This window comes from Mycteria americana, chromosome 8 (genome assembly GCF_035582795.1).
Source record: "Mycteria americana isolate JAX WOST 10 ecotype Jacksonville Zoo and Gardens chromosome 8, USCA_MyAme_1.0, whole genome shotgun sequence".
Classification (NCBI taxonomy): domain Eukaryota; kingdom Metazoa; phylum Chordata; class Aves; order Ciconiiformes; family Ciconiidae; genus Mycteria; species Mycteria americana.
Window position 1 is genome coordinate 10,638,196 of NC_134372.1, and position 27,747 is coordinate 10,665,942.

Consider the following 27,747-nt stretch of genomic DNA (forward strand, 5'->3'; position numbering starts at 1 on the left):
AAAAACCCTCTTTCCTTCCTACCAAGGCAATAAGAGGCCCTAATTCCTCTCTTGCACCCCCATCCATTCAGGAAATCATTAACTGCAACTCTGACAGCCACAACACTGATGTGTCAAGTCACCACAAAACCTTCATTAACACTCCCCTGAACTGCAACATACTGAGTAAGAGATATTCCAGCAAATGCTTTACAACAACAATTTTGATGCAGAAATAACAAACTTATTACTTTGCTTAAATCAATCAAAAGCACATTTTTAAATGTTTCCCATGAGCAGGCACCAAAATAAATCAGGCTGAAGTCCATATTTTCAGAATTTCCCATGTAAAGCCATTAATGTGATGGCATTCTCTTTGGTTCCAATTAAACTTCTTGTCGGTATGACAGTTTACATTGGCTTTCACCAGATTTAGCTGGAGCCAAACAAACAAAGATTATCAACTCTGTCTTGTCCGACTCAAGAGTTCTTCAGCCTCTTGCTCTGCATTTTAGATCCAAAATGCCTTTTTGTATTCATTGTAAAATATATTACATAAACAAAGATTAATTTAAGAATAAAATCCACTGTTACTTTACTTTTACCTTCTTCTATATTTTTCCTCTCACCGTGACAGGAAACTAAAAGTAATGTCTTGTCTGCTTTGTAGAATGCTCCAGTGTTGAAAGCATGTTAGCTGAACCACCGAGTAACTCAGATTACTACATCAGAGGCCACATGTAGTCTTGTGGGAAGTGTGTTTTCTCCTCAGATTAATGGACATTACACTCTACAGAAATGTAGCTCAAAATTCCTTTTAAGTCAATGAAAATACACCAGAACTACCTGACTGCATATTTAATTCTGTAAACCCTTTCAAGACAAAGAACAGCAAGATATATTTAGGTGTCTGGCATAGAAAAAAAGGCCTCCACAAAACCAGACCTAACCCATTTATACAAGATATTAACAAAATATCAGTCATTCTTGTAATTCCCAAACCAAGCTAATGAAATTAATCCACTTATTCTTACCTGGAAATTTGGTGCCCAGCATAAAGCAGCAGTGCAGTCAAAAAGTACAGGTAAAGCTGAACCAGGTGTTGCCTTGGTAAAGTTAGGAGCACAACACTTAAGATGTAACCTGTAACAAAAGGCAGAGGTTGAAATTAAAAAAAACACACTATCTAATCCCAAATTTCTTAATATGAATTAACACTCAAGTTATTCAGATCTCTTTAACCACCTTTGTTTTCATTTGGTTTTAAAATTCACGTACCTACGTTTTCCTCTCATCAAAACACAAAGCACACAACTTGCCACTTTTTTTCTTCCCCATGAACAGAAATAGCTCTACCAGCTTCTGTAAGATTACATCTAGACATCAAGAAGTGGACTTGATCCACAGTATTTTAACAAGACTTAATTAACACAACCTATGTAACAAAGGGAAAACAGGCCTAGGTCTCCCTCTTCTTCCAAGTGAAAGCAAGTTTCAGCATCGCAGGGAAAAAGCCTATCCGTCCCACAAACTCAGTCAATTCATGTAAAAAATCATTTTCTTCAAGCAAAGGACACACAGAACACCTTTCCACGCTGATTAGCATTACATATTTTAATTCTTCCACTATATCTTCATGGTTTAAAAACACTTTGCATGCCCATAATTTGAGATGGGGATACACAGGCTGTTCTCCATACTAGCAATATTAAAGCACATTCAAGCTATCAGTGTTGCATAAATCAAGGACAAGACTCGGCACAGCCCAGGATTTGTAAGCATATACACCAGCAGCTCCTTCACTTCTTGTTAGCATTTAGGAAGACTGTGGAAAAAGACCCAATGCAGATACAGTTTTACTCTTCAAGAACATAGCCTGGCTGCTCAGCAGCCTCTCCAACAAGCAGAACACTGATGCTTGGGAACACAGTACGTTCCAATATTTGAAAAAGGTACAATTTCAGAGTCAGTCGCTATTTATGTAGAAGTATTTCAAGGTTACTTACTATCTGTCACCCTCAGTAAGCTATCTCTGTAAAATTCTACCAATAGTTAGGTCTTCAAGAAGGTAACTCGCAACATGCTCCTAGAAAAGGCATCAGACCCACAGTACGCCAAGCAAAGATCAATTCAGATACGATAGATGAGAGGAGTGATGATAGACAACAAAGCCTATTTACATACCTTTTTAAAAATACAAATACACAATTTATGTATTTAACATTAAAGGTAATTTTTCAAGTACTTTCATAAAGTAAATGTGACAAGTTGCACATTTGTCTGAGGATGTGCCTTTTCAAAAGCTGAAATAATTGATATTTTCTTTGATTAAAATGAAGTATCATATAGGTCACCATCACTAGTTCCTGTACAGTATCCATTTGATCATTTACAAAAGTGATCAGAGGGCTGGAACACCTCTCCTATGAGGGAAGGCTGAGAGAGTTGGGGCTCTTTAGCCTGGAGAAGAGAAGGTTCCAGAGAGAACTTATTGCTCCCTTTCAGTACGTAAAGGGGGCTTACAAGATAGGGACAGACTTTTCAGTAGGGCCGGTAGCGACAGGACAAGGGGTAATGGTTTTAAACTAAAAGAGGGTAGATTCAGACTAGATTTAAGTAAGAGATTTTTTATGATGAGGGTGATGAAACACTGGAACAGGTTGCCCAGAGAGGTGGTAGATGCCCCATCCCTGGAAACATTCAAGGTCAGGTTGGACGGCTCTGAGCAACCTGATCTAGTTGAAGATGTCCCTGCTCATAGCAGGGGGGTTGGACTAGGTGACCTTTAAAGGTCCCTTCCAACCCAAACCATTCTATGATTCTATGATTTTCATTTTGAGCTTTTTAAAGGGGCCTGAAACCCAGCACTACAACAGTTTCCTTCTAGCAACTGTTCTATACAGAATAACATGCTTCTAGTTAATACAACACAGCAGATGTTCTACATCATCAGTTTTCTTAGCAAACACCTGTACTTTATGGAATTCATCTTCTCTGTTCACCACCTTCCTTCTACCAAATACACAAATGACAAGAGCAAGAACTCCTCAGCAGAATCTCCATGAAGACATTTAACTAGTTTGCACCACAGCATCATGAGCCAGCTCCAGCAGCTCTCACACCATCTGCAGACATTCTTATCACCTCTTCTCTGCTGTATTCACCACCTTCCCTTGATTGCTCAGTTAGGGACAAGTCTCTCTGCAGAACAACCCACATGGCACAACCATGTATCATTCCAGCACTTGAGTGGAATCTCTCCAAACCCTTCCTTCTCGCTGTAGCCCATGACTCACCTTCAGGTGGAGAACTAAATGGAGTTTACTATGCAGTCTTTTATTCCTCTATTACGCTATAAATAGTCTAAGAATACCTGTTTACTGTATCTGCATTTAAGCTCTGCCATCTTCTTTACCTTATTCTATCACATGAAAGTCTGCTCCTTGGCCACACGATGATGTACTTGAGCGGTGCTAGGATAATTTCTGTAAAAGGAAGACATTTTAGAGGGCAGTAACTGCGCTCCACAGCCATGTTACGTAGGAGTATTTTAGAAGCAACTGAAGTTCATTCTTCTCTACATGACCACAAATTTAACTAAAATATAGCAGGATACATTAAAAGAGTGAAAAAAATGTCCAAATACAAATCAAAACATGAGAAGATTACTATCACATCTATGCCTTTTAAACAGAGGACTTCCAAACAGCAGAGATGCTTGTAACACTGCACAAGGAAGCAGCACAAGACAGCCAAGGTTACTGCAGAAGCTTGAGCTATGAACTCCACCGCTCATGAGTTTGGGCTGGAATTTAAATGTTCACTTTGAAGCAGCCGTTTGCTCTAATTGTTAGATTTTGAAGAGGGGGAGAGTGAGAGACATTTAAAATAATTCCCTTTCACTCTTATTTACAATTCCCTCTTCTGACTTGATAGGGGAGAGATTTCAACACACTTCATACTGCAATATTTGCATTTTTGCTGCAGAGGCCCTATTCCCAAAGTGATACCAAACCTCATTTTTATCAACAATGCCTCTGCCAAAAAAAAAACCAAACCAAGTAAATAATTCATTACCAAACTGTCTCATTGCAGAAGAAAAGGAAGACAAGCTCAAATTCAGACATACTAGCAGCAATATTCTATTCCCTTTGTTCTCACCTGGTCAAATTATGTAATTAGCGTAAGGCATAAACAAGATTCTACTTCAAAACAAAGGACCAGGAAATTAAATTTCTCACAGCAGCTTTCTCATCTAAATCATTACATTCTGTTTTCATTTGCACCTCCTCTGTCAGAAGAAAACATGATGCTGAGCATATACATCCCTTTGGAGAGATTCTCCACACACAAGGATTTACAGTTTCAGAAACAGTCATCTTACTGGGAAACCTTTAGACATGGGTTAACACTAACTAACGCCCACTTCCACCCAAAGCTTTCTGAGCTCTGTGTCTGCAATAAGCGCTCCCCTCCCTTGGTTTGGGCCATGCATGCTGTTGTCACTCTTGGGATTTGGTGTCTTGTCCCTTTTAACTCATCAAGTACATTTCTGTTTAAGTGTAAGCAGCAGGGTCAGTGAAGCCCAATTCCTGCCCTGGTAAAAAAACTTTCTAACACACGTTAAGAAAAAAGATAAAGACAAGAGAGAAGAAACTCTTTCCTGAACACAGTAGTAGTGCCCTAGTGCTAGGCCACCGAGCAGAATTGTACCCTTAGGCTTCCAGCTGTAAGGAGCACTGTAGAAGACTACCCACTCTGCCAACCTTACAAATACACAGACCCATCACTCAGTACCTATTCAGGAGCACAAGGAAGCAGAGAACTTCTACTGCCTCTCATGCAAGACAGTACAGATTTAGGTCCCACTGGCAAAAATAAGCTGTGAAAACAATAATAAGCAGAAAAGCTAAGTTAAACATTGCTAGACAAGAACACATGTATTAACTAGCTTATGACCTCATTTACAACTTGTTGATTCAGCTAGATGAAAACCACTCGCTGTGCAATGCTCATTGTTACAGTAAGCAGCAGCTCACAGATTGCCTTTCAGCAATCTCTCTCTATTTGTGTACCACCAAGGTGCTTCCCAGCTTCTCTCACCCCATATTACCTCTTTGCCAACTCAGGTGTCTGAGTTTTATTGACATGCTGCATACAATGTAGGTTTCTGGAGCATGATCAAAGTTGCAACCCATCCTCTTTATGAAACATTTTAGTGCTCATTTGCATGATTACAGGTCCCTTGTGTCCACTTCACATTATTACTCAAAGTTTCCTGCAGGTTTAGTCTAAAACTGAGAACTTTGCACATGAAAAAGAGTTCATAACATTTCTTGATAAAACCACACCATCTCTTGGATACTGCTTCTGCAGAGGCTTGCCAAGGAAATGCTGCTCCTGAAAGAAAAGCAGCTGTTTACACTAGATACTACAAAGTGAGGAATTCAAATCTTTGATGGCCAGAAATTAATAGTGGAATTGCTTGGATTCTACCAGGAAATTAATTTGGAGGGTCCTAACTTCCCACTCCCCTATATCCTCTGAGGGTAAAGGGCTCATCTTACAATGACTTGCAAAGCAACTTGCTGTGAAGCAGCAAGTCACGGGCCACAGAATACCATCAAAACTCCTGTCTCTCCTGACACAATGTAGGATCAGTGCACCACTGAGTTAGTCTTTTCATTTCAGCCTAACCCTTGACTGTCCTCATTCCTGTTTATTCAGAAGACTATCTGGCCACAACATACAAGTACCAATACCACAGGACAGACTTCGGAAAGACTGTATTTGATATGGCAGAAGTAGCGTAACAACAATTGGCACTTTTATTTTCAGTGAGTCTAATTCCCAGGATAACCAGTCACCAGACTGGTTACACGACAATTTACATAGAGATTTAATAAACTGTCTATGTCTAAAGCATCTGTCTCAAGAGTGGATGATTTTTAAAATATATGCTTTACAGCTCACAGTACTTAAAGGCATGATGCAGAAGTTACCAGGAGGATTCTGTGGCCTGTTCACTGGAGGCTTGCTTAAGCCCAGAAGGAACCCTAACAGCCACTTAAGTCACATAAAAGCAGAGACAAAAAGCTCTTGTACATCCTCAATTCATATTAAGCATCCTTTGAAGGGTAACTCAGCCAATTGGGGTCTTCTGAATTGACTGGGACAGCTACACTGTCCTTCTAAGAGCGAGACTAGTTCTTCATCTGCTCTTTTACAATAGGCAATGTCATACAGAACCTCTGCCACCAGGCAGAATGACCTCTCCTGCATCAGAGGTGGCTCCAACACACGGCTCATGCAAAATTCACTCCACTGAAATCAACCTAGAAGCCAAGCCATTCAGAGAGCACTTAGTGCCAAAATCCCTATCAGTCTCAAGCAGCCACCGAGGCACCAGTACTAGCACCACAAATGGTAGCTTTGATCTAGCCTGTCTCATCACTGCTAATCCAATACCTGTTCAAGGCTTCATAAGCACAGTGGGCTTTAACATGTATTGCATTTTTGGGGAGTGATGTTTTTGCATGGCAATGCCAAAGCACACCTCTTCCTCACCCTCCCACTCAGCCAGAGCTGCCCAAACAAATGTTACTCACTCCAAGAAGTTTTGTACTGTGACCTAACATGGTAAATATTTTGCTCTTCGGGAAGTATGTTGAAAAATTAGTTCTAAACTGAGAAAGCACACATCTAAACATACTTGCACACAAGGAAATTAGTATTTACCCAGTCAGGGCCCAGTGCAACTATAAACAGAGATCAGAAATCCTGTTATCAACATCTGCACATCTCAGTGAAAATAATGCCAACAATTTACTCATTACTGTGGTACTGCCACCAGTTTCAACAGCTGTTTCTTAAATTTTTAAATGCGTAACAGATTGGGCACTCTAAATATAAATAATCCAAGAACTGAGTTCCTTACAGAGATTTGCAGTATTGTCTCAACAAATAAAATGGACTTTTGATTCTAGTTCTGCTGTATGATTCAGAGGCTCTTTCTATAATACAGCATACCTAATGATCAGAGTTCTGGGACTACTTGCAATCATGGAGAACCTGAAGAGTAGTGGAAAAGAACACAAAAGTGGAACTGTAAAAATATAAACAGTGACAATGTATTTAAATTATAAACACAAATTGCTATGTTATCATGAGACTGGTACTCAGAGTCAAGCGAACCTCAAATTTTTAAGTGTCTCCTTTCAAGCAAGCTGCTATTGGCTTTTTTTTTTTCTTTAAATAAAAAGTGATTCAGGTTGCCAAAAACAGATATCAGCTTTATACAGAAAAGTTACCTGAAAGTATTCATATGCTGACAAAGCTGCTTAGTAGAAGCCTATGACGCTATGGAAGCAGTACAGGAATCAGCAGTCTCTAGAGTTGGAATGAGAAAAAAGGGTATGCTATATTTTAAACATGGAATACTCTCCGTCCTCTTCTGTGTCTACCAACTGCAGCATACACTGCATTTTATCCGAGAATATGAAAACATAGCAAGTAATTTTTTTAAGAAATAAAGATGAAGCCCAAGTCATAAAATAGCATTCAGTTAAAAATAGCTGCAGTTTAAAATAGTAACACTCAGAAAATAGTTCTACTACCCATTTATCTAAATGCTGCTGGCAGGAGGGACACAGAAGACACGGGACAGCAAACCCAGAGATGCTGAATCTGAGCAGCACTTCGTCTTTGTATGCATGAAGTGCATTTACACATTTAGTCGTACATCCTCTTCTCACAATTTTGGGAAATTTGTTTCTGGAATGAACCAACTGCTCCTTTCTTCTCACACTGAAGCTCCACATGGTACTTTTTACTGTGTTTGTATCAGAGTACTGTCTTTCCTCTTAGGAGAAAAACCTCCACAAAAAAGCAATCCAAATAAAAGATCTCCTTATTAATGCACAAGAGCTTAAAGAAAAGTGAGCAGACCAAAGTACAGAGTAATCAGTAAACACAGGATGGCAGTAAGTTCAGAAGATTTCTCCTCCCTCAAGCCTTCTTTTTAAAGGCAGCATTCGTAACAAGTAGTTCACACCTAGCAAGTAATGTGACCAAGCGATTAAGGTAATAATTGCACAGTTCAAGAAACTGCAATTACAAATGGGGTTGTGAAAGATGATGCACCTTCCACCTATTCCAAGTATTTAAACAGTTTCCTTACGTTTTCCCCAATAACTTCTTTTTTTGTAATGACAAAGAATACAGTTTAAGATAGAAAACTGTTCTTGTTTTTATACTCAGGTAAGAAAACACTATGTATTTAGTGCAATTCTGTGCCTCTATTGTGACAGTGACTTAAATTCCAAGTCTGACTATGATTACAGGTTAAGCTCACGACTCTCCTCTTCCCATCTAGCTCAGAGTATTTACCAGTTAGCACAAATAGCATTGCTTTGCCCTTCATAGGGGGAAATTACGTGGTTTCAACTGTTTCCACCTTCTTCATCAAAAGAATGAAAAAAGAAGTGACTGTCTTCTCAGAGCTAGTCTACTCTACATAGAGGTTTGAGATAGAAAGCCATTTTAGCTATCACAGATCTTTCCTGAAGGAGAGCTACTTTAAATTTATACAAAGTAATTGTAATGAAATCTTAATGAAGCCACATTATACCTCTAACAGTTGTGGACAAAAAAGTTGGTTTGCTTTCTAAGCTTCTTTCCCCCCAGATCCTTATACCTGGTAACAGACAGCATATCGACTGTCAGAATTATATCTGGTAATACAGCACACTGTACACAAGTTTATCACATGCTACTCTTCAGCCAGACTGTCTGGATGGGTTACCAAAAAAAAAAAAAAATTAAATAGGATGACTTGGAGTATTTGGGAAAGAGTCCTGGGACAGTACTGCTTATTGACAAGGTACTCCTAAACACTCCAGAAAGAACTACAGAATGTACTTTCATTCACAGGCCACATTTGCAAATAAGGTTTATAATTAAGGATTTTTCAATACTCATAGAAGAAAAAAAAGAAATGTATGTGTATATATATTTTATTGTATTTAAAAAGATGGCATGAAAGAGCCAGACTATAGAACCAAACCTTCCATGGGACTCCTTTCAGAGGACAAAAAAATTTTTACTATTTTTAATATAATTTCTTGTTGAATAACACTAGTACATGCATTTGAATTTGGGCTGCAACCCCATTTTATCTGATTCTTGTCTGTTTTTACAGATATCCAGTAGATATAGCAAACTAAAAAAAAAAATAAAAATCAAGTACACAGGTCAACTCCTTTTAATCCCAAGCATCTCTAGTAATTTTAAATTAAGTGTTCAATTAATTATCTGGCAAATGTCCTGTAAGATGTACCAGAAGTACTTCCAGAAAGATACTGGGTGAGATGAATCAAGTTTTAAGCTTGAGGAGATCCTGTGACCATTAAGTATGAATTTCCACGCACACACAACAAAAATTTTTCAGCCAGAGACATTCCCAAATTGTTGCTTAACTAAGTTTGATGTATGTCTTTTTAAGCACACTTGACAAACCTAGGAAGTTTTCAGAAGTGAAAAACAGTTTTAGTGGTGATTCTAGAAGATAATTCATATGCAGGGAAACAGTATCATGAAATAAAGCAACATAACACAAACTTTATATACAAGAGCTAAAGTGCACGTTGAAGACTACTGCAGGCGATTCGCAGGCCTTTTACACCTGCCGAAACAGTAACCACAATGCCATTTGATAGATAAAGTTCATAAACACAATTACTTTGCAATTTTTCCTATATGAAATTAATCTGTTTACATTCAACAATTCTAACCAGAAATTTATCTCTGCTGTTTGCTTTGCTTTATACATATTCAGTTAAATTTCATGCAGTTGAACTTGCGGTTGAGTGGTTATCAGGGCTGAACATTTTCCTTCAATAAAGCAGATAAGGGCTGTTTCATGAAAAGACATGAAAGGGCAAAGCTGTATCAAAGGACAAATTGCATCCTAGAGGTTTTTATTACATTCCCAGTACTGCTAACTGGAACATGAATCACACTGTAACATACATCACTTCACTTGATCAAAAACAACTGGCTTTTCAAACTTTAAGTCAAATGGATGGAAGAAAAAGAGTGCATTTAAACAGAAAAGCTATTGCTGGTAACTCCCAGTTCTGAGCAAATTTCCAACTTTGGATACTTAGTTCCAGGAAAACATTCGCTATATCAAGATTGGTAGAGTTTATTGATTTTTATGGCTCTCTAATCAAATTGTTCCTTGAGCACCTGCCCAAGATAGATGCACCCAATTTCCTAAGAAGTGCTTCTAGCAGCTATGATACGGTATCTTACATGGCCTATATAAGAAATTCAGCCAATAGTTCATACTGCAAAGCTGCCACAGCATTTGCTGATACTGTGTTTCCTAACTGCAAGTACGAACAGTGGATTTTTCCTAAATAAAACAGATTAGCATGTTGAAACATATCCATGGGAAGTTGTTATTTAAATTACACACTGGCAGTTAATCTCCCCCAACATATCTTCAAAGAAGCTTAATTTCCCAAACTGGTAGAAAAGTACTTTGTTTTCCTTACAAATCCAATTCATATATTTTGATATGTCATTATAATTAAGGTTATACTGTAAACCGATGCAATTAAATCTATATAAAATCTTGTGTAGGCATGCAAATTGATTTAGCCCAGCCTCCCACTGACATAGCTTAAAAAACCAACAACAACCAAGGAACTGAAACAAATCAACTTTATTAGCAAAGTTTTGTCACTGAAAACTGTCTGAAAATCTTTTAAAACAAGCAACTTGTTTGATCATTTATAAGCCCTTCTTGATCAGCAACTACCAGCTGGAGCAGTAAAAGTACAGACACTCAATACTGTAAAAGCAAAAAGTAAAAGAGCTGCTGAGTGATTGTGCATCAGCACAAAAGCACCACTTGTATGAGGAGCACAAAGTCAGAATCCACTGGTTTAGTACTAAAATAGCATCCAGGTGAGAAATACTTTGGTAACAATACCTACCCTCTCTGTAGCACTTTATATTGGTGTATCTCAACGTACTTAAGCAAGGACAAGGTTATCAAATGACTATAAAGAGGGCCTGTGTCACAGCTGGAAATTATCCACTGACATCTTGACAGCCTGCTGCACAACTTAGTTCTGTATTAGAAACTGATCTGATACACTAATTCCTAAAAGGTACTTGTGTGCATACAAGTGCATGAGAGCGCCAGCTGTAGTTACATGCCACCACGGTCCTGTGTCACATTCACCAGCAACAAACAAGTAGTCTCTCCCACAAATGTATGAAAAGGGCATGGAATTGTAACACCAGCTTTTTGCACTAAAAGTACATTGCTACCCCAGCATGAGTATAGTGGAGCTGTAACAAAGAAAGCCACATGCTTTTAATGGCACTAAATCATTTCCAGACATTTAATAGATTAAAAAAGAAAAGTCACATGCCAACACTTCTGCAGTCAGGATTAAAAACCTGGACACGCTACTTCAAAAAAACCCACAGTCCTCTAACTACTTAACTAAAGGGTGTTTCCTTTAGCTGACTGCAGTACATCTTTATCCCCAAAGCCATCTACAAGGAAGAAACACTGCAGAGTGCAAAAATTATATGCTAGCCATTTCTCTCCAAGCTAGGCAGTACTCACACAGATCGTCATTGGCTATCAGCCTCAACAGCCTGGATCCAATCCCTAATTAACCCCATGTGCAGTCACTAGATGAATCACATACCCACCTGGAGAGCAGGTCCCAGAACATCAATCCTTTCACCTCCTAAAAACAGACATCTAGCATTCCAGAGCTAGACTTGCAGGCCAAGGTTCAAACCTCAGCTCCCTGAGCTGTGTTAGTAATTTTGTCCATTTATCTGCAACACAAGGACTTGTTACCTGCTCTAGTCCACTCACAGTATACATATGGTTCATAAGGCTGTAAACTGAAGAGCCATATCCATGCAGCAGTGAAAGATAACCTTCTCGTGCTGTGGTCACAGTCCAAACTAGGCAACCTTTTCCCTAGTCTCTTGTTTAATGCCAATGATATAAGTTACAATACTTCTTGTCTGCACAGCATTTCACAGCAACTTTCTCATCAGTCAGACACAGGCCAAAGTCACTGTGCTATTCTTTCAGAGCACCAATCGTGTTTCCAGACACCAGGCTTACTCGATTTACCTATCAAGGCTAAATAACAAAGTTCAGTAGAAGACCCTAGACAGGATTTCTTTACTGCCAACATAAACAGTCCCATAAGCAGAACTGTAATGAATATATTACCATGCTATTTGTTGTAATCAATATATTATCATGCTATTACCAAATTCTTAAAATTCTTGTAGTAAGCAAAAAGGTATTTACTACAGTAGTATCTTCTCTTGAATACATGTACACTTACCCACATAATGCATATTAAGGGCCAAGTACTTATACTGGAAGAGAGGGTTGTTGTGCAGGCTACTTCTTTGGATCTGCTGGAAGAATGAGCTGACATCCCATCTGTACAAGACATCCAACAGCATGATGCTTGGGACCCTTAGGGCCACATTTAATACTGCCTCCAACTTCTCCTTTGCAGCCATTCTCTTCCCTTTCTGTGAACTGGCAGCAGACTGTAAATAGCACAAGACAGAGAAGAGTAATCAGATCAATCTCACTGTACAAACAGCTATTAGGCTTTGTGATCATATGAATGGGGCTTCCTGTGTGGCCACAAATGACTGAATGAATCAACTGAGTCAAATTCAAATCCAGACAGGACAGCTTCTATTTTTGCTATATAAAGGTCAATTTGCTAGCAATTTTTCCACAGTAATACTGTAAAATGGGGAAGGGTGGGGGCAGATTAATGGCATAAAAATGGTCAAAGGGTGTGCACTGAATAAACCTTCATTCTTATTTGCACTAATTTAGCATCCAAGACCCCAGCCAAAAGACCCTGATGTACTAGGTACTACATAAACATTAACACAATAAGCTTTAGAAAGCAAACACCAACAAAATTCAGACACTACCTCCACTTAGCTTAACACTATTTCTATGCCTCTCAAATGAAAAAAACACCAACTAAGAGAGTTCTTAAAACATTTTAGATTCACTTCCTCAATGCAAATTGAAATAAATAATTTTCCAATACCTAAGCTTTAAAAAAAAATCATTTATGGCATTCATTAACTTCCACAAATTTATGTATTTATGGAATGTGAAGGCTGTGTATTTTGAAGACTAGGACCAATAATGCAACTGTTCTACTCATTTTAATGTAATTCACCGCAAGGAATCATACAAACAAAAGACCATATCCTCACTCCAGAGTACTAGAAGGCAATTTAACTTTGGAGCTTGCGATCAGAGAGGATGGATGATGTAAGACAAAGAAGGGCGCTCTTTTTTTGTTTTGTTTTTAAACAGGAAAGAAATGATAGTCCACAACAGCATCTCGAAAGAGATCTAGTCACCAACAGGACCATTTTTAAAGAGCAAAAGGATCAGTTTCCACATCCTGTCAGAGCACTGCCTTCAGCTGAGACTACCAGTTGTTCCTAAATGAAATGTGCTGCTTTCACCACATGCCACCTGCCCACCCTAGGAACAGCATTCACCCCAGGCTTTATTTGTGAGCCACCAATTCTATACACTGTATTAGAGAAGTGCAGTTGAAGTATTCATAGCCAAGGTAGGGATGATCCAGCAAGTTTTTATCCACAAGCAAACATTCCAACAAGTAAAAACAATCACCTGCAGCATGATCAGTCCCCCGATGAGGTCAGATTTAAGAAAAGGTTCCCAATCCCAATTATTAGGGGGACAATTGGAAAGAACTGCATCCTGACCAAAGAAATAGAAAAATATGCTCTTGGAACGGCACTTTAAAAATAAAGTTTTACAGGACTTTATTCGTATTGTCCTTGTGTAAGTTTTAAAAGTCTTTGCAGTTGTGCAAGTTTTATACTACCAAGCCAACATGGAAGTACAGCATGAAATGAAATCATGCTAATATACAGACACCAAAAAAATCTTCCTTCTTGTATGGGGACACACACACACAATCCTCATGTGAAGTTTTATTTGTGTTGCCATGGCCAAGATGTTACCATAAACTCTTCATGCGCACACCTAAAGCCACATTGACACTTGTCAAGGCATGATGACATAAAATTAATTCACCTCAAGAAGTCAGGACAGATCAAAACTGAGATTTGGCTCAGTAAACCACAGGTTACATACAGGGCTGCTGCTTGTCACCATCTAGCCCACAGTCTAACTTTTCAAGTTACGTAAATGCAGGCACTTTTTACAGAGCTCTTGCAACAGCTCTACAAACCTCAAAGACAGCACATCCTTCCCCTCGCACAGGAAGCGCCTCCCCGCTACATCAGGCATCATACAATACCAGCATTTCACAATGCTTCCCAAAATGAATTAAAAGGTCAGCCAGAAGACTACAGATATTTAGAATGAACAACCAAAACCATTGCCCAAGCAGCTACTACAGAATACTAGCATTCAACATTTAGTGTGAATAAAAGATGGAGTTTAAACGTATGGTATCGTACAAACAAAAGTTGGGAGCTGCACAGATTGCATATAGAGTTTTGCCAGGCTGCATATTGAAATACAAGCCTATGCTTGGCACACAGCTTAAATAATTCGTATCAAAACATTTTAAGTGTCCTGGAATTTTCAAAAATCTTTGGTTTTGCCAAGTTCACAAAATTAATTAAAACTTTGAAATTAAGCTGCCTCCTGGTTTTTTGCTAGGTTACTCTTCCAAGTAGATCAGGGCTTAGGGGTGGGCGGGAACTGACTTACAGGTTTTCACATTGTCATAAAAATACCCATGTCAAGTGACAACAAGCACCTGATTTCAAATGACATTCTCGTAACTGTCAAACCTTTTCCAGTCATCTACAACAACCAAACATGTAGGACAAGAAGGAAATTTTCACTTGAGTTTTCACTTTCTTTAATTACTCCAAATGCAGAATTCCATGGACTTCTCCTAATACTGAAAGTTAATTGAGGTTCAGCACATCCAAATTAAGCTGAAAAATTTTGCCTCCCAAATTCATACACGCATACTTGAGAATGTAAGAGAACTGAAAAGTGCAGCATTCCTATTACCTAAGAAAACAATCTACATTTCAAACCCTGTTAAAACAAAAGCAAAACAAACTTTGAAAACCACATTATGTTGCAACGGATAGGCTATGAGCAGCAGCCACTGCAACTCTGCAGCATATTCTGTCACTGACTGACAAAGCATCCAACACTAATAAGAAACCCTTTAAAATTAACTCCACTAGAAGTGCGGATGTGTTAAATAAAGCCTCAGTTGTAATTGCTGCCAAGTTCTAACAGAACGTAATACAGGCAAGCAACAAAGTCCATTGCTCTAAGCTCATTATATTGTAAAGAGCTCTCACAATACATTATTTTGATTGGTGTAAAAACAAACAAAAAACCACCACAACATTAAACCTCCAAAACCTTTAGATAAATGATGATGCCAAGAGTTGCTGGATGCTCAGACATTAGAAAAAATAGGTCACTGTTGTACGTAGCCAAAAAGTGGACTTAAGAACAGGACTGGGAAGCCACTAGTTTGTGTTTCAAAAACATTTGAAAACATTTTCATCAAAAATTTCATTTCATTTCATTTGAATGAAATTTCATTTCATTCAAAAACATTTCATCAAAAATGAAATCATTTTCCCATGATTTCAAACATGTCTCTGTTCCAAATCAGGGTAAGAGAAAGAACAGCCTTAGGAAGAACTTCAGACTTCACATCCTAAGTGAGTGCAAGCACAGTTGTGCTATTTGACCAAAAGCACCTTTTAAAAATTTCCCATCATAACTGATTAATGTTCATGGAAATGTTTTTGTTTTCTAACAACACAGTACTTCTCAAAAATCCCTCCCTCACCTGACATACCCATTTTGTCAAAAGTATATTCCTGGCTAGCTTTAAAGAAAACAGTAGAATTAGCAAAACAAAATTTAAAAAAGAATAAAAAAATAAAAAAGACTATCACAAGTCTGTCCCAGCTCATTCCATTAGCAGAAAACTAAAAAAACCAAAACCAAAAGAACCCTCAAAGATAACACACATTTTCCCTTTAATAGAAGTTTCTTTCTGAGGTTTTGTCATCACATAAAGTTTTACCATTTCAAATGAAGCTGTGAATTTTGTCAGTTAAACCAGCATAACTGTTGTTTATGCACCTACTTAAATATAAATCTATCACATCACAGGCAGAAAATACTCACTGGTAAAGCAGTACAAGAGGCCGCACAAAATCTGCATTCATTTATCCAAACAAGTGCAAAATTACATTAAGAGAGTAGAGTTTCTACATTTAGAAAGGCATTAAATATTAAGTTACCTTATGGTTACATAAATACACTGGAATATCTGCAAATTTAAGAGTTATTCTAATACTACTTCCACCAAAAATCACCATAGAAAGATACAGTAATTCCAGTTGGGATCAGAACTTCAAAACCAGACTTGATCCTGCAACATTCAGCCCAACATCTGTGAACAAGATGCTCATTCTCCTACAGGATTATAACCTAAAATACTTGGAAAGATTGACTAGAAACCAAAAGAGACAATTTCAACTTCTGTTCCTCACATCTGTGAAATTCTAGTTACTTTGGATATGTCCGTTAACAAGCAGACTTTGATCTGTAGTCTAGTTTCCTTTAAATTATTTTTCAGCAATACATTCTGAAACTAAAAACATCGCCAGGAAAAGCTGTTATTTTCCTATAGGGTAAACATTGCTAGATAGATCTTGAAGAGGGAAAAAAGAAAAAAAAACCAACAAACAAACCCAAAACAGAATAGACAACTCCTATCTGTAACTATAGAAAAGTTCAGTGTCACAGTTCAAAAACTAAAATTAGACCCATCACCTGGGTTGCATTCACGCACTCCCCAGAACTCCTCCTTCTATATGCCTGTCCTTTCTTGGGAGCAAAAAGAAGGGAATTTGAAGTACAGAAGAATCCCATTCTTCAGAGACTTAGATCTTTATATCATCAGTTTGGGAGGGAGAAAACAAAGAGAAGAAAAGGGAAGGAACAGGACGAAAAGGTTTATCAGATATGCACTTGGAAAAGAATTTCCAAGGGTGTGTGAGCCTGTAGGAAAAAAACAAAAAAAAAAAAACAAAGCAAAAAAAACCCACAAAAACTAGAACTCCGGAGAGCATGAGAGTCACGGATCCATCAAAACAGCTCTTTCCCATGCAGTCAGCAGTAAGAAAAGCAAAAGATGTCTTGCTCCCACACAATTTAAATTGGCTAACAAGGACAGCATTCAAAAATTTCTGCTGAGAAGGCCAGATACAGTGAGCATACCAAGTGTACTAATAAAGCAGTGAAACATTGCAGTCATGTACGGTAACACTATTATTAGGACCCGGTCAGCATTTCCAGTAATACTCAGTTTTCGTAGTTCACTAGAGTAGTTCAGTAATTTCAAGTAATAACCAGAGAGTATTTAGCCTTCAATTTAAAGGTTTAGAGAGAGTCAGACAGCAATCAGACTACTCGATCTTGCTATGTAAGAAGTTAACAAGAATGAACGATTTTTATTCCTCCTTTTTTTCCCCATCTGGTCTAACAATATGGATTGCTATAGAGCTGCTGTGGTGGTGTGACTGGAGAACTGTTATTTCTACCTAGAAAACAAATGAATTCCTAAATTCCTACTCACCCAAGACTCATTCAGTTGTGAGCCGAGGCACAGCTAAGATTAATCATTCCAAACAAATACATAACATACTTTGCAAAAAACAACTTTTACTGCACGACAAATTAGGTCAGCCTTTTATCTGTTCATAGGGACATAAGTGAACATGCATTCACAGTAAAGGCATATTAAAAATGGACAAAACCAACTAGAGACAGTTAACCGTATAGAAAAAAAAAAATCTACATTTCCAACTTTCATTAATTCTAGCAAGTTTTATATGACAGAGAAGAAAATCAATTCAGGAAATGAGGATACATATCACAGAGCTGTGAAGTTAAAGTTTTCTTTAAAGATTTATTTCTGAAGTACATTGATACACTATGAGCAGTTCCAGTACACTCTCATTATATAGCAAGTGTATTATTTATAGGCAGCCTGTAAAACATCCTGTGTCTTTTATTTTTCATAATAAGCAGGTAAGACCAGGGAACTGAATTCAGGGACTAACACATGTTAACAAAGGTTAACAAATCCACCAGGTATGCAGCAAAATTTTTCTGTGGATTCCTACAGGATCGGCACTCTGCCTGCATGTGATCACAGGCAGATTTGACTGTGACTCAAATCCAGTCACACTAAAAGGGGCTGCTTGTTTTTTAGATCACAGATGTGATGAGTTCACTTGGGCACCTGAAAGACAGGAATCTAATTCATTAAAATAAAAATATAACTAATAATATCTTTAAATAAAATTTTCAGAAAAAAAATCTAGATTGAATCAACAAACTGAACTGTGCTGAGGTCCTTTTTAACTCTACAGTTTCTTGCCAGTCCAAGGTTTGGTTTATTAACTAGTTATTCAGCAATTTTTTTTGCTGTCACAGCCATGTTTGCAAGCCCACACTTACAAGCCTGCCTAACCACATTTGTATCAGCACATTCTGAGAAAATCTGGGCAGCAATCCCAAAGCGCCTCTGCAGAGGATAGCATACCCAGAGGACCTGCACACAGAGCATTAATGACAGCCCAAGATGATGCAGTCTGTGACAACCCACCTCAGAGAGCTGGATCACAGGAAGACCAGCCGCTCAAGTAAAGCTGACATACCCCATCAACCTCACAAAAAAAACTGCAACCCAAATGTGTTACCAGGATGAAGTTACATGACAGGATGAAATATATTTCATCCTCCACAGTTGCTCATTTAGTTTTTAGCCATTTCAGGTACAGATACAGCCTATGTTTAGAGCCTGCAATGCCAAGAACTAGTTACCTGACTGGTTAGAAGCTAAAATATAAAGTAAGACTTTCAAGACCTCTCTAGGTCCATATTGAGTTTCCATTGCTGCTGCTGCCTTAGCTATTTAAGTCCTGTAAATAAAGAGCATCAGTTTCCAGGCCTGTCAAATAGGCAGCTTAGCTTCCTGCAGCACCCGACTCGTGCAACAGAAACATCAAACAAATGGTGAAAACTCTTAGAAAAATCCCTTTTAAAACATGTTCAAACTCAAGACACGCAACCAAAAAAATTTTCCAGAAAAACTCCATGAGATGAAGTACCCACTTCTGAATGTTCCTTTCAAGTACACAACTAATTACCAAGCAGCAGGGCTTCTCCAAAATGAAAGGAAATGTTATAAAAGTAAAGGCAGGGAAACTGGCACATGGCTGTCTGAATCATATTGAAGGCACTAGACATGAACATGCACTTAAAAAGCAAAACTACAGTGAACTGTCCACTTTATAACCACATCAAACATTGCCAGGTGCATTTGGAGCTAAAAATGGACTCAAGAGAGCAAATCACCACACAAATATGAAGAGTTCCAGAGGACTGAAAGAGAAGCTATCCACACGTCTGTGTGAAGAGGAGGAAACCAACTCAAGTTTAGCAAACAGCTTAGAGAATGTTTTTAAGAGTGCAACATGAAACATTAAGCAGCCCTCTATAGTTTTCCACAACACACTCATTAGTTCACATCTTATTGGCATGATGTGCCTTTCTGCATCTGCACCATGGACTCCAGCTGCTGAACTGGAGCGAGATACTAATCTCTTTCCATCATCTCCAAAGGAAGGAATTCCCCAGTATTTCTTCCAACACACGTTGCTCAGTTCATATTTCCATCAGAATTCAGTTGCTTTAACATCAGTAGTTCCTCCTAAGACTGATATAAACAAGGTGAATCCTGTGTTTTGGACAAGCAGCAGCTTTATGGTGCTCTCTATTTTGATGATCCTTCCACATAATGGTGGTCACAAAGACAACTATTTCCTAATGCTAATGAGTTTAGGGATGAATAAAATTAAATCCTTTCATGACATGGCTCAAAAAACAGCAGCTGATGACCATAGTTATTAAAACCAACTAGAAACAAAAAGATACAGTTTCTCATGCACAGGCAGCTCATCATTTAAGATAACTGGCAAAAATAAGCCAAGGTTGCAGATAAACCAAAGTTACAGGGTGCAATAGCTTAACAGTTCTCACCTTAAAAAAAAATATCTTTTTCAATGTTTAAATCTATCTTCACTGACCTACAAACGAAAGTGATCAAAGAAAGTAATTAAAAATTATTTCCTTCTTCCCCTCCCAAGTTTGATCTCTGGGGCTGCATTACACACACACAAAAAAAAGACTAATACAAATATAACTAAAAGTATCCAAGTTCCAAGTCCACAAAACAAGTTAAGAGAAACTCTTGTACTAAAAACTGCAGAAGAAACAAATACAGCAACACCTACAGACTTGAAAAAAAAAATGTTTTGAATGAGATCACAAATGGCTAATAGTTATGAGTCAACCGTTACAGAAATCTCCTTTTTCACTGACAAACAAAAGCCTTTTTTTTTGCCTATAACGTCTACTACTCTCCCTGGTTTACTGATACTTACCTGGTTTACTGATACTTAAACAAAAAAACCCACGTTTTTTTCACTTTATTCTCCCAATCACATTATTTATGCAGCAGTCCCCCCCAAAAAGGTAGTGCAACCAAAAGACAAGAATCCCTCTAAGAACGACCATCTGTCACAAGTGTACTTGGTACACGGAATCACTCTTGATCACAGAAAAAACCCTGAAAAATCTCATCACAAACCTTATTTTAAAAGGCTATAGAAGGTCTCAAAAAAATCGACTACCATGACATAAGTAGGAAAGAGAGAAAAAGCCCTGTTCTTCACGCTACGGAGAGACTGCTTCTTACATAAGCATTACCATATGCTTTAGGGCCCGTCTCCAGGAGGGAATAACCGGGCCTCCCCTCTTCCCACCTGACCGCCTGAATCCAGGCCCACGACACAGCTCCGTGTCTCACCGTGAAGGCGTGCGGCGTCTGGCCACCAGAAAAAGGGTTAGGGGATATTTACAGCCGGCTGCGGAAACCAGAAGGTAAAGCCAGACCCCAGAGAGGGAGGGGAGCACCGCAACCTCCACAGCGAAGCCAGCACCTCGGTCACGACTGCAGCACCGAGCAACTCATCCTCTGGGCCTGAGCCAAGCTCCACAGCCGGGCCGAGCACACGTACGCATGCATGTAGGCGTGCAAACTCTACGACCCCCCCCCCCGCACACTCCCCAACCGGCGACTTATTTCCTGCCCGCCGCCTGCCAGGCGAAACTCTCGCATTCATCCCCGGCGCTGCAGAAAGCCCCTCGCATCCTTCCCCGGGCCCCGCGCAGCTCCGCCGCCTTTGAACTCTAGTAACCCCCTGCAAAGCTCGCTGCAAGCCAGCGCAGGCGGAGGGAAGGGGGGGGGGAGGAAGAGGAAAGGGGGGAGGAGGGGGGCGCTGCGCACAGGAAAGGTTGGGGAAACCCCGCCATACAAACGCGCACCCACGGGCACGCACACGCGTGCAAGCAGTGGGGCGCGCGGAGGTGCGCCCCGGGCTGTGCCCACCCGCGCGCACATGCGACGGGGGCGGCGCGCGCCCCCGCACGCGCACGGGGGTGTGTGGGCGGGGGGGCGCGTGGGCGGGGGGGCGCCTGGGCCCTCGCGACGCACTGAGGGGCGGGGGAGGGGCACGCGCGTGTCTGAGGCGGCGGGTGGGGAATCACCTGGGCCGGCGGGGTCGTCGTCGTCGTCGCCTCCTCCTCCTTCTCTTGCTCTTGCTCCCCGGTGGCGCGGCGGGGCTCCGCGCTTCACAGCGACGGCGGCGGCTCGGTGCCCGGCGGCGGCAGAGCGGCTCCTCGAGGCACCATGGCCGCGCCGCGCCGCCTCAGGGCGCCGACACCCCACGGCCCCACAGACGGGTGGCCATGGCCCCGCTGCCTGTGCGAGCGCGCCGCCCCGCTCCGCGCATGCGCCCGCCCCTCCCGCAGCACCGCCCCGCGCGCCTGCCGCCGTCCGCCCGCGCTGGAGCGGCGCAGCGCGAGGGGGCAGCGAACCCGCGGAGCCGCTCCTCCGCCGCCGCGCTGCCCTCCGCTGCAAACGTGCCCGGGGGCCGGGGGGGAGAGAGCAGAACGCGCTGTTGGGGTGGAAAGCGCCGTGTTGGGCGTAGGAATTTGACCGGGGAGGCTGCGCGCGGCTGCGCGCCGCGGAGAGGGCTCCCTGCCAGCCAGCGGGGCTCTGCCCTTAACGCCGGGGCAGCTCGGCGCTAGGCGCCCTCTCGTCACGCTGTTACCCTTCGCCCCACCCCCGAAAAGGCAGAGGTTTGGGTTTAAATTCCGATGGGAGACCAGGGTTTTAGTTTTGGTTTGGTTTGGGGTCCTCCGGGACGTGAAGGGCTCCTCAGGGCAGCTGCGAGTCTGAAAGATGACTCACAAGAGTCAGCCAGCAAAATTTGAGGTAGTGTCTGGGCAGATGTCTGAAAAGGCGGCTCAGCTATTTTAATAATAGTCTGTACTGGCCTTGTGGAACACAAAATACTGTATTAACTTAAAATACTAAAGTTGACTCGGGTTTTTCCAGTGGAGTACTGCAGAATCTATAGTCACCTTTGTTGTGAGACCAACCAGAAAAATAGCAGACTTCTTGTTCTGCATTGTCATATTTCAGCTGGGGACCTGTGCTAGGGGCAGCTCCCTGACAGCACAGCCCCCTGTGCAGGAGCTCATGCTTCACAGTCTGCACTCACAGCCCTTGCATGAAAAGTCTCGCTAACATTACTCATTCTGTAAAGGTTGCATGGCCAGGCCCTAGCATGCACTCTTAAGCGCTAAGGAAAAAATGTGACCCAAGAGAAGTCATGTTTTTTACCTTAATGTTTGAAAAATTACAAAGCCACGTTGTCTGGGACTTGAAAAAGCTTTGCTGCAGTGAGGAATGAGGGAATACACTGAACTGGAAAATCCTGTAGTTCACAAGGGTTGGGCTAGCCAACTTAATTGCTTTTTTCCTTCCATCTCTAATGAGGACTGGAGCATTCACAGACGTAGGTATTAACAATGCGTAGCCTCAATACAATGTCTTTATGAAGTAGAGGTATTAAAATAAGGGGTTTGGGTGTCTGTCCACATTCTGCTTTGCAAAACTACCTTTGTCTCAGTAACCCAAAGGTTTTCAAAATACCAGAAGAAAAAGGTAGTTTGAACACGTCTGTGTTAACTTCTATCAAAACTGGTAGGGCTCTGCCCTGCTGTATACTTGGGTGGTTGTATTTGGTGTTAATACCGGACCTGTCTTCTCCCATACTCCGGTCAGCTCAGAATGCAGCAGAAAGGAGACCAAATGGTGCAACTGACTGCGGTCTCCCACACGGAAGCCTTTGCTCAGGCACCATAGAGGAGCTCAGCTTACTGATACAATTTTTCACAAGCTTCAGATTTTAACACTATTTAAAAAATAACAGGCTTTTTTTATTGTAAAGCTTTTAGTTTAAAGCTATCAGTTCATGCAAAGATTCCTAAACTCAGTAATTCTTCTCTTTAGAAAGAGCAAATAAGCATATCCAGCCAAACTAAGGACACGCATATACATGTGATTATTACTCATAAGCACTTTGTGCTCTCGTCAGGCTTATAAGGATCACAGAGACCCTTCTGCACAGGGCTTCTCTGAGCCACTGAGTTCTCTCCTAAGCAGTTAGTTTCCTCATTTGCCACTTAACATGTCCCTGCATGACAAGTGCTTGCAGCTCTCGTTTTATGCATCTTTTCATTAATCATGCCACTATCACCTAATTCTTTTGTTCTGTCTGGGGTACACACCGCTCCAAACCCTGGATTCCTGCAGGGAACACAGGAAAACAATAGCTTCACCAGTCTCCAGCCACCCCATTGTTCTGCCTGGCTCAGCCTACTCACTACTGCGTCACTGCTCACTAATACTTGCCAGTACCCCACTTCTTATCACAAGGAGTATGAACCAGCTGTCATATAAGGCATAAGAATTTCAGCTTCATTTCTAGGGCCTGCTTGTCTTCTCATGCCGTACATGGAAAAAAAATCATGAGTCACTTCTTTTCTGTTCTTTGCGGGCTTGGTTCAATGCTGACTGAGGCCAGGGGTGATGGTGCGGGATCTCTAAGTCCTACCACCTGTCTGCACTGCAGCTTCTGAGAAAAAAAGACAGCAAGCAGCACAGAGAGACAAATACATATTCACAACTGTAGACAGCGACAGGTATTTACAGGAGATGGAGTGGAAATCTCTATTATTATTTTAGAAGTAATTATATCATGAAAGTATTGTAGCAAATCACCGAAGTTCTCGCTTCAGTTTGCAAGCAAACAATAGGAGCTGAACCCCACCTTTATTTCATTCTGTCATCTCTCAGCATTTAATTCTGAAAATGTGTTACTTCACAAAAGCACAGCCTTTCTAATGGACAGATCAGGTATGTGGTATTACCAGTGTCTGGTCAGGCATGTCTTTTTAAAAGCACCTCAACTTTCTGCTTCATTTCTCTAGAATTTTAAAAGCCTTTCCTGCATTTGAGACTGGATGGCTAAGAATTCAAACTCAATGATTGTTTATCTCTCATTATTAACAGAGGCGTTTGGATTCCAAACTTTCAGTGATTAGCAGCTGAGGACTAAAGGGGGCCACTATGGTGACATCTCATTAAAACTTTCAAAAGACCTTCTCAGAGTTCAGATAATGTGGAAGCTTGATTTGTCTATGTGGATGGACAAATGCCAGCACCCCAAACTGCTTACAATGAAAATCCCTCATAAGAATTCTCAAGAGGAGCAAAATAAGCTGACATGGAAGGACACCACATGCCTAAGGTGGACAGTAACATGGGCAGTTTTACTTGAAGCATTTTACAAGCCATTGTTTCAAAAAATATTCATACACACATATGTATAAGCAAAGGAATGTCTTAACGAGTAGGTTATATTGCATAAAGTCAGACAAAAGTTAAATAATGCAAAAATTAAGATTGCCTGGAAACCTAATTTGGTGCCTTGTGTATGCCTTACAATACTGATGGCAGCCAGCCCCAAAAGCCTTTGTGTTCTCTTCTTGCAATTTTATCCCATTCACTAAATGAAGGAACAAATAAACTGTAATTCCTGCAGAAACACATACCCAGACACAGGAACTGGGAGCATTATTGGGTCCCACAACAGCAACAGAGCCAGTGCATCTCTTTCTCTGATTTACCTACTCTCACTCCGTAGCCCCATCTCAGAAATTCTCTGCTTTTCCCTATTTGTGACCCTATTTCATAAATTTCTTCCCATCACTTAGCTTCTCATCGACGCTCATTTTTCCTCTCATTCTCACTGCTTTCCAGAGCTGTTTCTAGCAATTCAGCTAGTTCCAGTTTCTCAATTTCGTATTTATTTTCACTCTCTTCAGGAAACCACTTCTGCAGTATCTCTGATAATTACGTATCTCATATGATTACATATATTTTTACCACTTTCATAACACTAGAGAGTGCTGACTCCAAACAAATAAACAGCTGCTGTGATTTACAACTTACCTAAAGGAAAGCCATCCCAATCTCTATGTTGAGAAGCTAGAGAGCTGGGTGGTGACGTAAGGAAAGTGATGAATCAGGTTTTGTTCGGCAAACAAAAGCATCACAGTTCTCTCCCAAGATCCCTTGCCAGTGGGGCATAATCTAGAATACAAAGAATCGAAGTAAATAAAATAAAAATAATTGGGCTGAATAGTGGCAGAGGAATAACAGTTGCATTCAGAAAGTGGAGAATCATATGGTATACTGGTACAAGCCTCTAGTATTTATAATGTCTCACAGTGCCAACATTAATTAAATAATCCTGAAAATCTCCTATAAGGAAACTATATAAATATTATTCTAACCTCCACTTTACTGATAAGGAAGCTGAGACAGAGACTTACTGTATTAGTGATAACTTGAAAATGTGTTTCATTTCAAACTTGAGACATTTCCATGTCTCCAGCAGAGCTGCCAGCTACTAAAGCACACCACATTATTAAACACGGAAATTCAGCTCTCGGTGTTTTGCCCTGAGTCACACAGTGACTCAGAATCAGAGCTTGCATTCAAAAGCTACATTTCTAGGGCACAGTGATGGCAGCGTCCAGTAAACCATGCTGTCTGTTGTATTACATTTAAGTGGTCACGAACCGCACAGAAGGCTTGCACACACATCTGCATTGGGCTAGAACCACTTGGATGGTATACACTTGAAGAGTTCGACGTTCTCAGACATCATTGCTTTTACCACGTGCTTAGAACAAATTATAAAACAGAGAAAAAGGACTGGGGAAAAGTAGTAAATAAGAAAGTATTTTAGGAAATAGTAAAAAGAGTTGAGAGGGGAAACCAAAAAGTGTAAACCAGATTAAAATACACTGGTACCAAGCTGTATTTTAAGGATTCTTCTATGCCTAGTGGAGAATATGGGCTCTGCTCTAGATTTTTTCCTAACGTGGGTTCAATTTAGAAGTGGGGTAGAGAGACTGGTGCATATTCAAATGAGTTTTCTGAACCAAAAAGCAATTTGAAAAAAAAAAAAAGTTGCAAAACCTTCAAATCTGGGATGTTGGCCCATTCATAGTCTGCGTCACATTAACATCCACACTGACTCTCCCCCATTAAAGTCACTGAATATAACGAATATTTAGCATCTCTCAGCCCTGCAATATAATCACCTTTTGCTTTTCTAATTCCTTAGATCACATAGAGATGTGATCTAATCTTTCTCTTAATTCTCAAAGCAACCTTTTGAGCTTTCCACATGGTTTTCAGCTTTAAATGATGATTTTAAAGGATTCTTACCTAGCATCCCCCAGAGTTGCTAGTGGGGATTTTGTTCTCCTATATGCAGCACGAAGAGCAATTTAGGAGATGAGCTCCTAGGCTTCAGTAGTTATGCACGGGAACGTATTCCTCAAAACGCTCAGAAATGCTTGCTGTGAACATGAGGTACTGGAAAGGAGCCAGCAGGCATCAATTTGACATGCAGTCACTTTTTTTATTTCACCCTGAAGCATCCCAGAACGTAGTGCACATCAAGGTGAAAGGGAACGTGCATTTGCTTTAAAATTTCCCCACTGCTTTTCCTTCCTCCTTGCTCTGGTAGTTTACCGCATTGTAAACCCAGAGAGTACCCCCACAAAACAAACTCCTCAGTACAAAGAAAAGATTATGCTGTTTGGGCTCTGAATTGTAATTATATGGTCTTAGTCAAATTACTTTACCACTTTGCACTTATTAATGTTAGGATTGAGCACCACCATGCGTTTTCACAGCTAAGTAAAAGGACGTATTTATCTGTGCCACATGAATGTTGACAGGATCAGAGCATTTTTCAACAGTGCCTAGTGCCTAGTCATAGCTCGGGATACTAAAACATCAGTATCATACCAGAAATGAAATATGCAGAAATACTTATACTTTTTCATATTACTCCTCAAACAGAAAAAAAAAACCCAAACAAAACCAAAACCCTACTGCCTCCTCTTCAAGAGAGCTTTTTAAAAGCCAACCAAAAAGTAATAAAAAATATTTTAGAAGATTACAAATAGAGAGGTGATCACATGATATATCATTTTTGTAGCCTGAATTTTTAAACAGGCCTGAAGGGTGCACAGTTTTATGACAGGGTGTGACTTTAATTACTAGTTGCGGCTTTGGAAGTTTTCCAGCACTACTGTAATGTGCTGCCTCTGTGCGG

General features: G+C 40.4%; 1 protein-coding gene across 8 annotated transcripts in view; it reads right to left on the reverse strand.

Annotated features, from left to right (window-relative positions):
- Positions 1-27,747, reverse strand: part of RNF145 (ring finger protein 145) — a 58,595-nt gene that overhangs the window by 29,436 nt on the left and 1,412 nt on the right. Inside the window, exons 1-4 of one of the 8 annotated variants that reach the window (XM_075509605.1) lie at positions 26,430-27,487; positions 25,563-25,703; positions 12,375-12,588; positions 1,014-1,122 (exon numbers count right to left, since the gene is read on the reverse strand). In XM_075509605.1, the coding sequence (XP_075365720.1) occupies positions 1,014-1,122; positions 12,375-12,558 (293 nt within the window). In that variant the 5' untranslated portion in view covers positions 12,559-12,588; positions 25,563-25,703; positions 26,430-27,487. Of the gene's footprint in view, positions 1-1,013; positions 1,123-12,374; positions 12,589-13,714; positions 13,805-20,905; positions 21,183-21,260; positions 21,393-21,745; positions 21,986-25,562; positions 27,488-27,747 lie in introns of those variants that run through there. The other 7 variants (XM_075509603.1, XM_075509606.1, XM_075509604.1 and 4 more) reach the window with 7 other exon arrangements.